Source organism: Myxocyprinus asiaticus, chromosome 7 (genome assembly GCF_019703515.2).
Source record: "Myxocyprinus asiaticus isolate MX2 ecotype Aquarium Trade chromosome 7, UBuf_Myxa_2, whole genome shotgun sequence".
Classification (NCBI taxonomy): domain Eukaryota; kingdom Metazoa; phylum Chordata; class Actinopteri; order Cypriniformes; family Catostomidae; genus Myxocyprinus; species Myxocyprinus asiaticus.
Window position 1 is genome coordinate 54,788,301 of NC_059350.1, and position 16,178 is coordinate 54,804,478.

A 16,178-nucleotide genomic window follows, 5' to 3' on the forward strand; every position below is an offset into this window, starting at 1 on the left:
GTTGTTTTCACTCTGTGGGATTTTGAAGTTTGGAGCAGTAAAAATAGTACATTTAAACGTGAACATTTAGCTTTATGCTAAGCTAAAATGCTATTTGCATGCATCTGTTGCCAGACTCGATTATATTTCATAATGAATTCTATGCTGAAAATTCACGTCGGAGCATAACGCTTTTCTCTAGTAAGACCTTTGATATAAAAACAAAGATGTAATGCAAAAATCTTATTCTTAATGAGAATTAAATATTGTTTTTCTGCAAAATATCTAAAAATCTTTAAAACAAGATAAATACTTGAGTAGCAAAACTGCATTAGATAGTTAAGCTTTTTTTCAGGGAATGTATTATTACAGTGAAGTGTATTTTCTTGCGTTATTTACTTGTTTATAATCAAAACAAATGCAAAAATCTGCCAGTGCTGAAGAAGTAATCCAAAGTTTTTAGATACTTTTTAAAAGTAACAGTTGTTGTAGCGCCTCTAGTGTTTATTTCACCAGAAAACTGCAGCAAAACGAAGAACGCGGCATGTAAAACTCAGATTGCAAAATTTATTTATAGTAACGTTCATTCTACGAGACTAGGTTGGAAATGACTTTAGGCCATGCAGGCTATTGCTTAAACATTTTATTGAACTTATACATTAATTTTGTTGGTAATGCAGCTTTTCTAAAGTCCTGACAATGATAAATACAGTAATTTCATGTTAGAAGTAATACTATTTACATCAATAATGTTAAATCATTCTATAGATTTGAGAAAGAAGTGTTTCCATTGGGATGTGTTGGTGCCCTGGAGGGTGATGTTGACCTTTAACCTCTACGTCTCAGTCAAAAAGCCTCTTCAAATGTGTGTGCTGGCAGTTTTTCAGTCCTTCTCAATGCAAACTCTCACTCTTGATCTGTTTCTCACCCACACCTATCATATCACTTCAGAAGACATGGATTAAACCACTGGAGTCTTATGGATTACTTTTATGCTGCTTTTATGTTCTTTTTGGAGCTTCAAAGTTCATGTCACCATTCACTTGCATTGTATGGACTTACAGAGCTGAAATATTCTTCTAAATATCTTAATTTGTGTTCTGCTGAAGAAAGAAAGTCATACACATCTGGGATGGCATTTTAATTTTTGGGTGAACTGTTTCTTTAAGAATCTTCTGTCCAGTTGTATGACTAGCGGCAGGTACAGTTAATAAATTAAAAACATATTTTCTGCGTTGGTTATTCTCAGGGCAACAGCTCATCAGTATCGTTGCCCTAAACTGGCTCTGGTGATTTACAGAGATATGTGATAGTGCAATCATGTGCTTCAACCTCACCGTAGCATTACATTAGCCTAATACACATATGCATGAACCCAAACATAATGAACATATAGAGATAACTTACTCGCTGTATAAGAAAAGTGTATATTTTAACATCACTGGACTGTCAAACAGTGTAAATGTGTCTCAGTGAGCTCACCACAGCAAAACATCAAACCATACATGGTGAAGGTGTTTAATAGCTCAGTGAATCCACAGGGTTTTAACAATCATTTATGAAACTGGAGAAGATACAGAGAGCATTTAGTGCCGCTTGGATGCGGGTCAGGGGGTAAAAGCAGCTTCTAGAACTGCAGTGAACTCATGCGCGTTATTGAGTTTCCCTTCTGCAGAATCCATTTAGTGCATACCAACCGCCTGCGCTCATGAAAAGAAACGAGGAATGGAAACTGTTGTAAAAAAAAAAGGGTGAATCTCTCAAAAACATGTCACAATTCAACCTAAAAGAGAAAAGTATTAAATTATATTTTGCATAATGAAAATGAAGCCTGTTTTACAATCAGATGCAAACAACAAAATATATAAATGCTTTAAAAAAAAAAAAAATTTAAGAAAAATATTAAAACAAAAATATTTAGCCTTTTTTAAGCTCATTCATGATAGATTGTTTTGCAATGTGACATTGACAATTAAACACATTTTCTTCATTTAAAAGGTAATTCAATGACATTTTGATAAATTAAAATCACCTTTCAGGTGGTACAACAATACACATGATGTACAAATATTTCAAATTTCAAACATTTATAAAATATTTGAAGGAAAGTCTGTTTTATGATCATTTAAGGTAGGGTTTTTTTTTTTTTTTGCAATGTGACTATTTTCATGACAAACTTTTTTTTATTAACGTAATGCATTTAAAAAGTCGTTATTGAAGCTTATTCGGCTTAAAGGCAGCACAGCAAAACATTATGTATATATCATTTAAAATGTACATACATATTTAAGAAAAAAATATATATTTTTAAAAAGATTAGGCCCCTTTTTTGGAATAGATTTTTTCTGCAGTGTGACTTTTCTTTTTCTTTTTTTTTTTTTTTTTTTTTTGACAATTAAGCACATATGTTAATTTTAATTTTTAGCATTTTTTTTTAATTTTTTTTTATTGTTTGTTATTTTTATTTATTTTTTGCATTATGGTACTGACAAATAAAGGTAGAAAAACTGCTTAAATGTCAATAAATAGTCAATGCAAACAAATCCTATATAATATATATATATATATATATATATATATATATATATATATATATTAGCTGGAAATGATCTAGAAAGGTTTCGTGAGATTTACCCAAAAGTAAAATATTTGTGCAATGTATATCGCCAGATTAAATGAATTCTAGAGATCCAAATAGAAGTCATATCATGTGACTGCTACAGGAGGAGAAATGCAGAGCTCCCTTGAGTCAGTCTAATGCCATATCCCTTTACATATCACATATCTGTTTACCAAATCACTTGATAACAAGTTATCAGTGAGACAGCTGGCACTCTGAATGAGCTTGATTTTCTCAGGGGAGCAATAGTTCGTTGTCAATGACCTCTTTGTGCCAACAAAAGCTTCAAATGTTTTCCTCAAATAGACATGCTCTTTTTTTACTCTGTTTGTGGATGTGAGCTCCGTGGCTTCATGAATCAAAAATTAAATTTAGACCTGTCAGTGTGTGACGCCACTGAATTAATGTGTGATGAAGCTGCTGGTGTATAACTGCGCTGTCAACGCTAAAGATGCATTCACAGGAGTTTCCCTGGATTAGAGGACAAGACACAAACAGTAAGGTAATGCTCACCTATACATGTAGATTGACTCTTCAAGTGATGGGATTTGAGCAAACTAGAAAAATCTGAATATTCTGAAGCAAAAAACATGCATTCAAGAGGAAAAGAGTTCCCAATTTGTGCTTTACAATGTATGTGTCCAGTCAGTGAGAAGATATCTGCATGGAGAGTGTACGCACTGAAAACATACTAACTGGGGAGGAGGATGATACAGAGGACGACCAAGAAAGACAAGACGGTTGGTAAAGTATATAACAGTTTTGTTAATGTCAAACAATCTCCAGAGACATCCATAACTGTAAATAGAGCTCTCCATCTCTGAAGGTTTATGCATGTTTTTTATTTTGTTATGTGTTTTAGGAGATAAAGTTGTAGTGTGTAAGAAAGCCTGGGAGCCCAGTGTGCTGTCCACTATTGGGAAAGAGACTCACCATTTCACTGGTCATGAGATTAAAATCTGGGAATCGCTCGACTCATTTGGATCCATAATCTGGCCAGCAGTGAGAAACTAAATTCATTTCACATTTGAAAAATTATTTATATTATTACTGAAGGTGAAGTGTGTTATTATTTGGATGTTTAAGGAATATTCCGGATTCAATACAAGTTAAGCTCAATCAATAGCATTTGTGGCATAATGTTGATTACCACAAAAATGTATTTAGACTCGTCCCTCCTTTTCTTTAAAAAAGCAAAAATTGCTTTTCCACTATTGGGCCAGTGCGAGCCAGGGCTATCAAATGGCCAGCCAGGGTCTATAGCTTTGGACCTCGAGCCGCGAGACCAAAATCGATCTGCGTTCCCACCATCGGGCCAATAACTCAGCAGCGTTGCCCTGAAACCCGCCCTTAACATGCCGCCCAGGTGCCAACGTCACACACCTCGCCCATTTCACAGGCAAGAGGGAAGCTCAACTAGATAACATGATATCTCAGCTTATCTAGAATATCGAATTTATATCATTTGTAAACATTAGCTAGCTAGCAAGATCAGTTAGCATTGACAACTCACCAACTGTAACTGCCATATGGCCACGAGTGGTCTCTCCACAAACAGCGGGACGATGTCCCAGCACACCATCCATGATCTCGAACCAGTTCTTTCTTTAGGCACCACTTTGTACATTGTGGGTTTTAATGGATTTGTACTGTGCCCACATTTTTTTAATTTTTCACGAACATGTACCATTGTGCACTGGATACACAACCTGACAAGTTTGGCGAAACTCCACCTTTGATATTGACCCCACCTCAATCCCCAGCTGGCCTTGTTTGGCCCAAGGGTAAACGGCGGGCCAAAGGCCACTGGCCCCGAGAAAGCCCAGAGTAGGCACGATGAAGCCCCAGAAGTGACAGTGAGAAAACAATTGGCCCTGGCATGCCCTCATTTGGCCCGATAGTGGAAACACGGATTGAGAAACTTACAATGGGGCCAATTTTTGGAAGGTTTAAAAAAGGCAGAAATATAAAGCTTATAATTTTATAAAAGCACTTGCATGAATTATTCTGTTAAAAATGGTCATTTTAGTCGTTTTAGGGTTTATGTTTACATAATCATGGCCAACGAATTTGTAAAATTGGATATAACTTTACACATAAATTACACTATCAAAAATCCACTGGTAGTTTGACTTTTGAAAGACTAAAAACACTGACGCTTTCAAAACATTGAAATGTAGTGGCACAAAAATTACACTTAACTTTTAATCATTTGTACATTTGTTGGCGACTGCTCATCATAATGCATTTTCTGAATTCAAATACAGGCACTGGCTCTTTGTCACTATCTTGAATCTAATAAAGCAACGGTTGATCTTCTCGAAAAGGCGGTGCTGGAGATCGGAGCCGGCACTGGTCTTGTGTCCATTGTGGCCAGTCTATTGGGTCAGTAGTACTAAAGACTCTATGGCTTGTTGTTATCAAAATATATGGTTGTGTCATCCTTTCAAAGTGTATAATCACCAGGCGCCTGGGTGACGGCAACTGACCTGCCTGAAGTCCTTGGGAACCTGAGATGCAACCTGTCGAGAAACACAAGGGGTCGCTGCAGATACACACCTCAAGTGGCAGCGCTCTCATGGGGTCATGACCTTGAGAAGACCTTCTCTCATTCAGTCTACAAATATGACTATGTAATGGCAGCTGATGTGGTGTATCATCATGACTTCCTTGCAGAATTACTGGTCACCATGCAGCACTTCTGCCAGCCAGGCACAACCCTCATCTGGGCCAATAAGATCCGTTTTGAATCCGATCTGGTGTTTACAGATAACTTCAAAAAAACCTTCAACACCATCCTGCTGGAAGACAACGGAGAGGTGAAGATTTATTCTGCCACCATGAAAGAAGAGAGTGGACTATTGATGTCAGAAGTAACCAAGGAGGTTGTGATGCAAGAGAACAAGGTGGAAATGGAGTCAAAGCAAATGTCTGGTGAGATGAGACAGGAATCAGAGATTATTAATCTAGAGAACAATTGTGAGGAAACACAGAAGCAAAAGATGATGGAAAATGGAACATTCATGGCAAGGAAAGTTCTGACAGATCAAGCTTTTATAGAGATTCAAGATCATGGACAGCAGGAAATGGAAAAGAAGCCACAATTTAGGGAAGCCTTGGTAACAGGGCAAGGTTATATGCAAAATCAGGTGGAAACACTGAAGTCAGAAGATGGACATCTGAACAACAAAGAAGAGGGGGAAGAGGAAGACAATACAAACTGTGAAACTGAAACTGAGGAGAGTGAAGATGCTGAGAGCTTCACTGAGATGGATTCAACAGATGAAACATTTACAGAACAGAAATCTGGTCAGTAATTCCAATTATAAATATAGCTGTAAGCAGCAATTACTGGAAAAAAGAGACACAGTCAAATAAGAATTACCAAAAAAATTGATTTAAGAATAAAAAAATCCAGGGGGCCTGGGTATCTCAGCGAGTAAAGATGCTGACTACCACCCCTGGAGTTCGCAAGTTCGAATCCAGGGCGTGCTGAGTGACTCCAGTCAGGTCTCTTAAGCAACCAAATTGGCCTGGTTGCTAGGGAGGGTAGAGTTACATGGGGTAATCTCTTCGTGGTCGCTATAATGTGGTTCTCGCTCTCGGTGGGGCACGTGGTGAGTTGTGCGTGGATGCCACGGTGGATGGCGTGAAGCCTCCACACGCGCTATGTCTCCGCGGTAACGTGCTCAACAAGCCACGTGATAAGATGCACGGATTGATGTTCTCAGATGCGGAGGCAACTGAGATTCATCCTCCACCACCTGGATTGAGCCACACGAGGACTTAGAGTGCATTGGGAATTGGGCATTCCAAATTGGGGAGAAAAAGGGGAAGAAAAAAAAAGTATCAAAAATCCAATTGATAACTTTTGTGCAGGTATGCATTTATCTTGGCATGAGCCAAGGATACAGAGGGCAAAGGAATTACATTTCTAGACCACATGGTTCAAAAGTAATAATACAAAATAATTTTGAGATGATGGTGGCGCTATTGAGTTTGACTGGGAGACCCCAAAATTGGCATAGTGACTTTTCAGACCACCCCAAATTTGTGTGCCAACTTTCATCATTTTCCTGAATAGAGTTCTATTGACTGCCATAGACACTCTAGCTAAAATAATAATAATACAATTATACTATGCACCGTTGGTGCTAGGCCCCTTACATCACCAATAAACAATGAATTTACAGTGGAACATGTACAGTTGTTGGGGTTTCAGTTGTTGTTTTCTTACAGAGGAAAGTAGCTCAGAGAATGTTAAACAACAGGACTTCACGAGATCGTGGGTACCCACTGTTTACTACAGCCTTGAGAAAGAGATTCACTATTTTCTAGGACAGAAAATCACAATTCAGGAGTCCATCGACTCGTATGGTGCTACCATATGGCCAGCGGTGAGTTTAATCAGCCAAAGAGAATGCCATTTACTGGAACTGTAATTTAAAGCACATACTGCAGATACTGTTAGATTTAAGAATGGATAGGTATTGTAAAATCTATAAATTTGGCCAATGAGATAATTATGTAACGTGTCTCCTTTCACATAGGCCCTTGCACTTTGTCGATTCTTGGAAACACCACAGGGCCGACAACAGATTAATTTACTCGACAAATCAGTACTTGAACTTGGAGCTGGAACCGGTTTACTTTCAGTTGTAGCCACACTGTTGGGTATGTCTATGTGTTAAGGCAATTCTTAAGGTAGTGTTTTCCAACCCTGTTCTTGGAGGCATACTCCTTTACCTAACACTTGATTCAACTCATTAGCGCATTAATAGAGTACTCCAAGGTCTGCAATTGTACAAAGGTGCCAGGGTTTGTTGCTGGCAGGCAGCAGATGCCCTAACCCCACCCCTATCCCTAATCCAAACTATATTAAGCCTGTAAGGCTGAGTAGCCTGCCAGGAACAACTCGAGACACCTTTCTTCCATCGCATCCAAGATCTGAAATAGAGGTGTAAGATCAGGTAGGCATCCATTATGTGTACCGTTAGTGTGCCTTTAGGAAAAGGGTTGGGAAACTCTGTCTTCTGGCTTGGTCACATTTACCTTTGCACAACAAAATTCCACAGGAGAAATATGGCCATCTCAATGGGAATCTGTGCAATCAGGAATTTTGCCTTATAAGACTTCCCACCGGAAGAAACTTTCCAACACAGATTTCACGTGGGGTTCAAGTTTGGTGAACTTTGAGATGCAAATTTACTGCATGGCCAAAAGGAAGTTGCTTGGTTTGGCACCTCTATGTGGGTGATACTTCATAACTAGTGTTGCCACCCGTCCTGTAAAATACAGGATTGTCCCGTATTGAAAGAAGAAATGATGCCTCCCGTCTTGATTTGATATGGGACGTTGATTTGTCCCATATTTAAGCTAATTAGCTGGTGTTACAGCTAAATCGTTCAAGAGTGACCACCCCAGCAGGGTAACGTTAATCTAACTTCGATATTCGTTGGACATTTTGCCTACGGTGGTTAAGGGACTGTCTGAAAAGTCCACACATTGTGCTAAAACATGCTAAAACTCTTGAAGGTGTGATCAGGTTAAATGTGACAGAGCCTTTAGGTTTTAAATGTTTACATATTTGTATCTTGCAAGATAATCAGTAAAACTGCTCTTTAGGTGCCAAACTAACAGCCACGGATTTACCAGAAATTCTGAGTAACCTGACATGCAACCTCAACAGGAATACAAGAGGGCGCCGGAGACACGAGCCGCTGGTGAAAGAACTATACTGGGGTCACATGCTAGAGGAGAACTTTCCCAAATCTACACACCATTATGATTATGTGTTGGCAACAGATGTTGTCTACCACCACAACTACTTGTCTGAGCTGTTAGTCACCATGCGTTATTTCTGCCAGCCAGGAACGACTCTCGTCTGGGCTAATAAAATCCGCTACGCCTCCGATCTGGGCTTCATTGATGATTTCCAAACATCTTTTAATTCCACGATGATCATTGATCTGGATGATGTGAGGATTTATGTAGCAACCAGCAACACATCAGAGGTGGAGGATGACCAAGAGACGAATGAGGAAGAGGAGGACAAGGAAGAAAGCAAGAAGAAAGACTAATGTGGTATTAGAGAGGGTGCACAGGATTTGCAAGAATGCACCAAACATGATCAAGAACTTGAGTAAAAACTGCAAGACACTGGGGAACCGAGACCTGCTAGGGAGAAAGCGAACAGTGCAGAGGAAAAGGAAGCTCATGTTGAAAATGTGTTTGAGCAGAAACAGATACATGCAGAATTCCAGGACTGTGGAAGATCCAAAGAGGAAGAATGATGGAGACAACACAAAGGATGGGAAGACTTTACGTAACTGTGAAACTGAGAGGATAACATTAAATACAGAGATCATTACGAGAAATCACAACGCCACAAGGACACAAATGAAGCGAATGAAGGGGAAGAATAAGTTGGAAATGGAGAAAAAGAGGATTAATAATGTGGTGAGAAATCAAGGCAACAACAAAGATATGAAACAAATTATGAAAGATCTAAAAAGATAACAGATGAAGATCAGGAATTGGACGAGAAAACTTCTGAGGAATATAATTCCTTGCTGTAAGACAATAAAGATGTCCCAAGTGAGTCTTTGATATGCTAAAGCCAGTTTAGTTCTTATAAGAAAAGGGCAAACTCATCTAATAGGCAGGTTCGTTAGGAAAGCATTTGCTTTATGTACCACTACAGTAAATTCCATCAAATCCAAGATGGTGAAGTTTTCCCTTTTGATGATTTTCTCGCTAGTCACAAAATAATATTACAAACTCTCTGACACTCTACACGCAGGGGTGTCAAACTCCGTTCCTGGAGGGCCACAGCCCTGTAGAGTTTAGCTCCAGCCTTGTACTAACTTGCCTCCTTGTAATCTTCAAGCACTCCTGAAAACCTTAAATAGCTGCTTCAGGTGTGTTTAATTAGGGTTAGAGCTAAACTCTTCTGGACTGTGGCCCTCCAGGAACTGAGTTTGACACCTGTGCTCTACAGTCTCCCAGAGCGACCTGCGGTGAAACCGATAACGGTTTTACAAGGCACTTGCGCTCTGTATGTTCCTGGAGACAAATCCACTCCTATTTAACTCTAAAAGTAAAGCTGTGCTAGAGCTCAGGGCAGGTCACGGTCCACCAGCAGAACCTTCTCGATGACCTCATGGTCGCAATGCGCAGAGGTGGGTAGTAACGTGCTACATTTACTCTGTTACATTTACTTCATTAAATTTTGGGGGAAAAATTTACTTTTAGAGTAGGTTTAAAAGTGGGTGCTTTCTACTCTCACTCAAGTAAATTTCTAATGAAAAAAATTGAATTTGCTTCGATACAACGGGCAATGTTCCTGTCGTTACATTACGGGGTTTCATTTTAATTAATGCATAATTTATTGAGAGATTACTGAATGGGACTTTTACGACAGTGGATGTTCACACAGCTGCGTGCGCTGTCACAGACGGTCACTCAAGCGGAGTCCATCACTGCTGCAGCATCGTGCTCTCTAACCAAGTGAAACACTTTCTTCGCTCCGCACAGTGAAAATAGAAAAGTTTTGTCATGCTGTGCCTTCATTTAACACCAAGACAAGCGGATAATTCAAGATTAAAATTGCAGCTCCAACGCGGACTTTTCTGCGTCATGGTGATTGTCATTTTCAGGGTGATTTGGTAAATATAGGCTCTTATGACATCAGTTTTTAAGTGTACATTTTAAAATCACTGCAGCAATGTATCAGTGCGCTTTGTCCCGCGTGTCATGAGCAGTATTTACGCATTTACCCCGCGCCCCCGCAGCTACTTCGGGCTGATTAAGGCAGGGAAACATCCTTAACAGGTGGATTTAACTGCCTACTGTATAAATCATCCTAGTTAAGTGTAAATGCTGATGGCGTGACTGACAACTGGAGCGTGAACAGACAGCATTTCTGTGTCATTTGTTGTTCCAAACCCGTGTGACCTTCTGTATTCTGTGGAACACAAAAGATGTTAGACAGAATGCTAGGGACCGACAGTCTCAGTCATCATTCATTTTCAAAATATGGAGAAAAAAAACACATTCACTGAAAGTAAACAGTGACTCAGGATAACATTCTGTCTAAAATCTCCTTGTTGTGTTGCATGGAAGAAAGAAAGTCATACGGGTTTTGGAACAACATGATGATGAATGCTGACAGAATTTCCATTATTAATAATAATAATAATAATATTTCTGTAATACATGTTAAATGTGTATTATGTAATGGAGTATAGGGGAGTTAACGTCCATTGTGTCATTTGTGACTCGAGTATTCTTTTAATTGTATACTTTCTTACTCTTACTCAAGTAATTACTTATATTAGTACTTTTACTTCTACTTGAGTAATTATATTTTTTTAAGTAATTGTACTTTTACCTGAGTACAGTTTTTGGCTACTCTACCCACCTCTAACCATGCGCCACTTCTGCCAGCCGGGCACGACTTTTATGTGGGCCAACAGAGTGTGCTCTCAGACCGAGGTGAACTTTACACAATGTTTCAAGAAGGCTTCCCAAAGCCTTCTTGAAGATCTTCATGGCTGTGGCACACTGAAACCATGTTCACACTTCAGACAATTGCAATTAGTTTTACAAACACAACCTTACAATTGACAGTTATCAGCAAGCGAGTCAGACCTTAGTCTCAGCCTCAGACGGCACGCTCACAGATCACCCACAGTCCGTGCACTAACCGTCTGATGCTTATAGCACACAAAACTGCAAAACGCTTTCTCAGACAATCAGCGAAAATCTGACTGGCTGGTTTGATGGAACTCCCGCAAGGAGATGCACACAGAACGTTTTATCTGTCCGCCTGGAAGCCGAGTTGCGTTCACAAGGTTCCGCGTTGACAGAATGAGTGCTTTTGAGGATGAAAAAAAATCATAGAAATTTCCCAAGATTGCCAGGTTAATGATATCAAATCTTAAAAGATATTCAGAGTTTCGTTTGAGGCACATAGCTGAAAGTAAAGCTGATATCAACGAGCAGAGCTGCATTTTCTGCTTTGTTTAAACATAGTCATAACATATGACTGTGAAATTCTCTCTAATGAGGTTTTCTGTGCTGTAATTAGACTACAGAGACTCGTGCACCTTTATATAAATGATCTATGTCCCTATGTTGGTCTTTTATTATGGTATGATACATCTCCAATAACCCCACCCCTTAACACCCCGTAACAACAAAACTGAATGTGATTGGGTCGCTTTAGATTTCAGTTAGATGGCTTTTCCTGTCTAAATGGGCAGTTCTTGGCCAACTGAAGCGGCTATAGACTCCAGAACTATGCTGCAGTCAAAGGTCTGGCTACGTGAGCCCAGTCAGACCTTAACTTCAGTCAAAGTCATAATTTTAAATATAATAAAGATGGAGGCATCCAAGACATCATCTAGGGCTTTATTTAACAACTGGATGCAGATAGTAGTCGATTGGTCCAATTCTATCTTGCCAACTCTTCATATATCGACAATGCCACATGACGACAAATGTGTCATACTGAAGGATGCACAAAGGCTTTTGTTCACACTGCCAGCCAAAATATGATTTTTAGACATATCGGACTCAAATAAAATAAGTTATTAGTACTCTGAACAGCAACTCGGTTTTGGCTGATTTGATTCGGACGGATTGAATATTTGTCAAATGACAGTGTGAGCAGTCATTCCTCAAGATGTGTTTTGAAAAAAAAAATCCAACAAAGTCATGCAGAGAGTTTGTTACTATAATACTTTACACAAACATACAATAAAACTCAAATGCAATTTTACAAAAATATTAAATAAAGTGTGGGCATGTTACTACATAATTATTAAACAATTTTTTAAAGAGTTTGGGGAGGATTGTGAACTCAAGGGTAGCTCTTTTAACTAGAATATACATGTTCTATTTTATTGCATTTCTTCATTAACAAATAAAATGTAGCAAAATGTTACAACCCCAATTCCGAAAAAGTTGGGACAGTATGAAAACTGCTAATAAAAACAAAAATAAGTTACATTCACCCTTTGCTTTATTGAAAGCACAACAACTACACATACGATGTTTTACCGTTTTTATATATATATGTAATTTCAAATCAGATGATTGTAACACGCTCCAAAAAAGCTGAGACAGTCGAGTGTTTACCACTGTGAAACATCACCATTTCTTCTAATAACACTTATTAAGCATTTGGGCACTGAAGACACAAGTTTGTTAAGTTTAGAAAGTGGAATGTTCTCCCATTCATCCATTATGCAGGTCTTCACCTGTACAATAGTACGGGGTCTTCATTGCCGTATTGTGCGCTTCATAATGTGCCACGCATTCTCAACTGGAGATGGTCAGGACTGCAGGCATGCCAATCTAGCACCCGCACTCTCTGCTCACACAGCCATGCACTTGAAATCTGGGCAGTATGTGGTTTAAAGTCGTCCCTGGAAAAGATGGTGCTGGATGGCAGTATATGCTGCTCCAAAATTTGTACATATCTGTCTGCATTAATGGTGTTCTCACAGATCTGTGAGTTACCCATGCCATGGGCAATGACACACCCCTGGCCCATACAGACACTGGCTTTTGGACCTGATGCTAATAACAGTTTGGATTGACCTTTTCCTCTTTGTCCCAGAGAACACAACGGCTGTGTTTTTCAAAAACGTTTTGAAATGTGGATCAAAAAACACAGTTCCACTGTTCTGCTTTCCATCTAAGATGAGACCGAGTCCAGAGAAGTCAGCAGCGCTTCTGGACAGTGTTGATGTATGGCTTCTCCTTTACATAGTTAAGTCTTAACTTGCATCTGTGGATGCAGCGGTGCATAGTGTTGACTAACAAAGGTTTACTAAAGTAATCCCAAGCCCATGTTCATGATATCCGTTACAGATGAATGATGTTTTTTAAGACAGTGACGTCTGAGGGATCAGAGGTCACGCGCATTCAGAAGTGGTTTTCGTCTTGCCCTTTACGTGCCGAGATTTGACCAGATTTCTTGAATCTTTTAACTATATTGTGCACTGTACAGGGTGAAATGCCCCAAATCCTTCCAATTTGTCTTTGGGGAACATTGTTCTCAAAGTGCTGGATTATTTGCTGAAGCATCTGTTGGCAAATTGACAAGTCTCGAATGATTCTTGCTCTTGAAGGTCTAGGCTGTTTTTGGAGGCTCCTTATATACTATGACATGATTGCCTCACCTGTTTAACATCATCTTGTTATTTCAACTCGTGACATGTTATTAGTCTTAAATGGCCCCTGTCTCAACTTTTTTGGAGCGTGTTGCAATCATCTGATTTGAAATTATTGTACATTTTCAAAAAAACTATGAAATTCACAAGGTAAAACATCATGTGTCGTTGTAATTTTTCAATTTGGCAAAGAGTGAATATAATTTACAAATCACTCTTTTTTGTTTTTATTAGCATTTTTCATACTGTCCCAACTTTTTCGGAATTGGGGTTGTAGTACATAAACAAAGTTTAACAGTATAAATGTAAAACACTGAAAACTGTGCTTACCTTGTGGTGATGTAGCATGTGTTATTTCACAGAACTGAACAACAGCTAAAAGATTACTTTATTGATAAAAAGGAGTAATTATGCATATGGCATATGGCATGAAAAAAAAAGTATTTTTTTAAGAATACGTAAATTTTGTAATAAAACATTTGTAACGTCTGTTGTTGTCAATAATAAAGTTACAAGCCTGTGTGTAAAGAAAAAAAAAAAAGAGCAAAATATTTGTATTTCCAGATCATTTTATTCAGAATCTTTGTCAATGACATTATTCAGTACATTTACTGTGATAACAAAATAACTGCCTGTTACTTTCAAAATGTCTCACGAAGAGTTAATCAATATAAAATAACATCTACATACTTTTATGCATGAAATTAAAATGACTTTAAAATATTGGCACTACCTAGAATCATTTTATACTTTATAAATACAAGACATCCATAAATATATCTGCAGATATTCAAGGGTCTTTGATACTTTGAATGTGATATGTGACTTCCTGAAGAAACTCAGAGGTGGATGGAGATGGGTTTGAAGATGGTGAATATTTAAGGCCATTATTGTGAAAGAACCTGTCGTTTGAAAAGCCATGAGCCCTAAACATCAACAAACAACACAACCGAACGCACAAACATGAAATAAACTAGAAAAAAAATGCAAGAACAGAGATAAAGATTGCAGCACCGATTCATTTCTAAGCCAAAAACAAAAGCCCTCTGAGGAACAGTTGAAATTAAAAAAGCAGGAGGCATCACGTCAGGAGGTATTTGTTCCTTTGACACTTGTGTATACATGGAAAAATATAGCATGAATTGCTGGCTTCATTCCTTTTGAAAAGTTCCTCACTTTTAAAGGTCCCCCTTTCACAAGAGAAAGGAGAGATGATCTACTGCTAACGTCCAAACTCTTTATGAAAGTGATGCGTTGAGATACACAAGATGAAAATCCACATTTAGACAATACAAAAGTGTGACGCCCTCTTTTTCGCATACACACCGAAACGACAAATTCAGATAAAAAATAATTTGCGTTCAGACTCTGAAAAACAGAAAACTAAACATGGACGACTTTCATTAAAGGGTTAGTTCACCCCAAAATGAAAATTCAGTCCTCACCCCTGTGTTGTTATAACCCTATATGACTTTCTTTCTTTTTCTTAACACAAAGGGAGAAATTGTGGATAAATGTTGTGCTCAGTGATGTCATACAATGGCAGTTTATGGTGACCACCTCTTCAAGCTTCAAAAGAACACAAAAGTATAATTCAGAAGTCTAATAAATTATTCCATGAGACTCATGATTGTTATGAAAGTATACGATAAGATTTGATGAGAAACAAACTGAAATCTGAATGTATTATTTAGTGAAAATGTTCACTGACCGTTGATCTCCTGTGTGCGTTCATGATAGGGCACAAGAGCAACAGTTCACGCAGCGCCCTCGCGACATTGGGGCGTTCAAGCGAAAACACCTTTTGTTCATCTAAAAACAGATCCTTCACAGCAATAATGACAACAGAACACAACACAATTGCACAAAACAGAGAACAGAACTTACTAAACATGTCTGAAGAGTTTGTTGTTGAAGAATTGATGCATTTCTATGCCCAGCCTTGTTTTTTTGAGTATTTGGAAATCAAACAGAAACATAGAGGAGCTACAGGCAGCCACAGTCACACCGTGTCCTAACCTGACGGCAAACGACACACGATAAAAGGTATATTTTCTATGGTAATCAGAGTTTTTGTCCTAACCAGCAGTGACGAGTGACGGTACATTCTATCGATCACTTGTTTTCTATTTTCGGCATCAGGCGGGGAACTCCATCCACTGTGAACTGGCACCAGTCCAAAAACTCTCTAAAAAATAAGGCTGGGCATAGAAATGCATCAATTCTTGGACTACAAACTCTTCAGACATGTTTAGTAAGTTCTTTGCAGCTGTGTTGTGTTCTGTTGTCACTATCACTGTGGAGGACCCGTTTTTAAATAAAACGAGTTTTCACTTGAACGCCCCAATGTCATGAGGAGGCTGTGTGAACTGTTGCTCTCGTGCTTGAAGATGTGG

General features: G+C 38.7%; 2 protein-coding genes across 5 annotated transcripts in view; one reads left to right on the top strand and one right to left on the bottom strand.

Moving 5' to 3' along the window:
• LOC127443425 (tripeptidyl-peptidase 2-like) overlaps positions 1-16,178 on the bottom strand; it is a 68,883-nt gene that overhangs the window by 15,159 nt on the left and 37,546 nt on the right. The window lies entirely within an intron of this gene.
• Positions 2,609-16,177, top strand: LOC127443438 (uncharacterized). Of its 4 annotated transcripts, none has more exons than XM_051702051.1 (8): positions 2,609-3,101; positions 3,245-3,339; positions 3,462-3,601; positions 4,867-4,984; positions 5,066-5,908; positions 6,839-6,996; positions 7,150-7,273; positions 8,225-16,177. In XM_051702051.1, exons 2-8 carry the CDS (start codon positions 3,264-3,266, stop codon positions 8,677-8,679), a joined length of 1,914 nt encoding a protein of 637 aa, XP_051558011.1. In that variant the 5' UTR covers positions 2,609-3,101; positions 3,245-3,263; the 3' UTR covers positions 8,680-16,177. The 4 variants fall into 4 exon arrangements, with proteins under 4 accessions (XP_051558011.1, XP_051558010.1, XP_051558013.1 ...); XM_051702052.1 differs by having other exon boundaries at positions 3,070-3,096; XM_051702050.1 differs by having other exon boundaries at positions 2,609-3,339.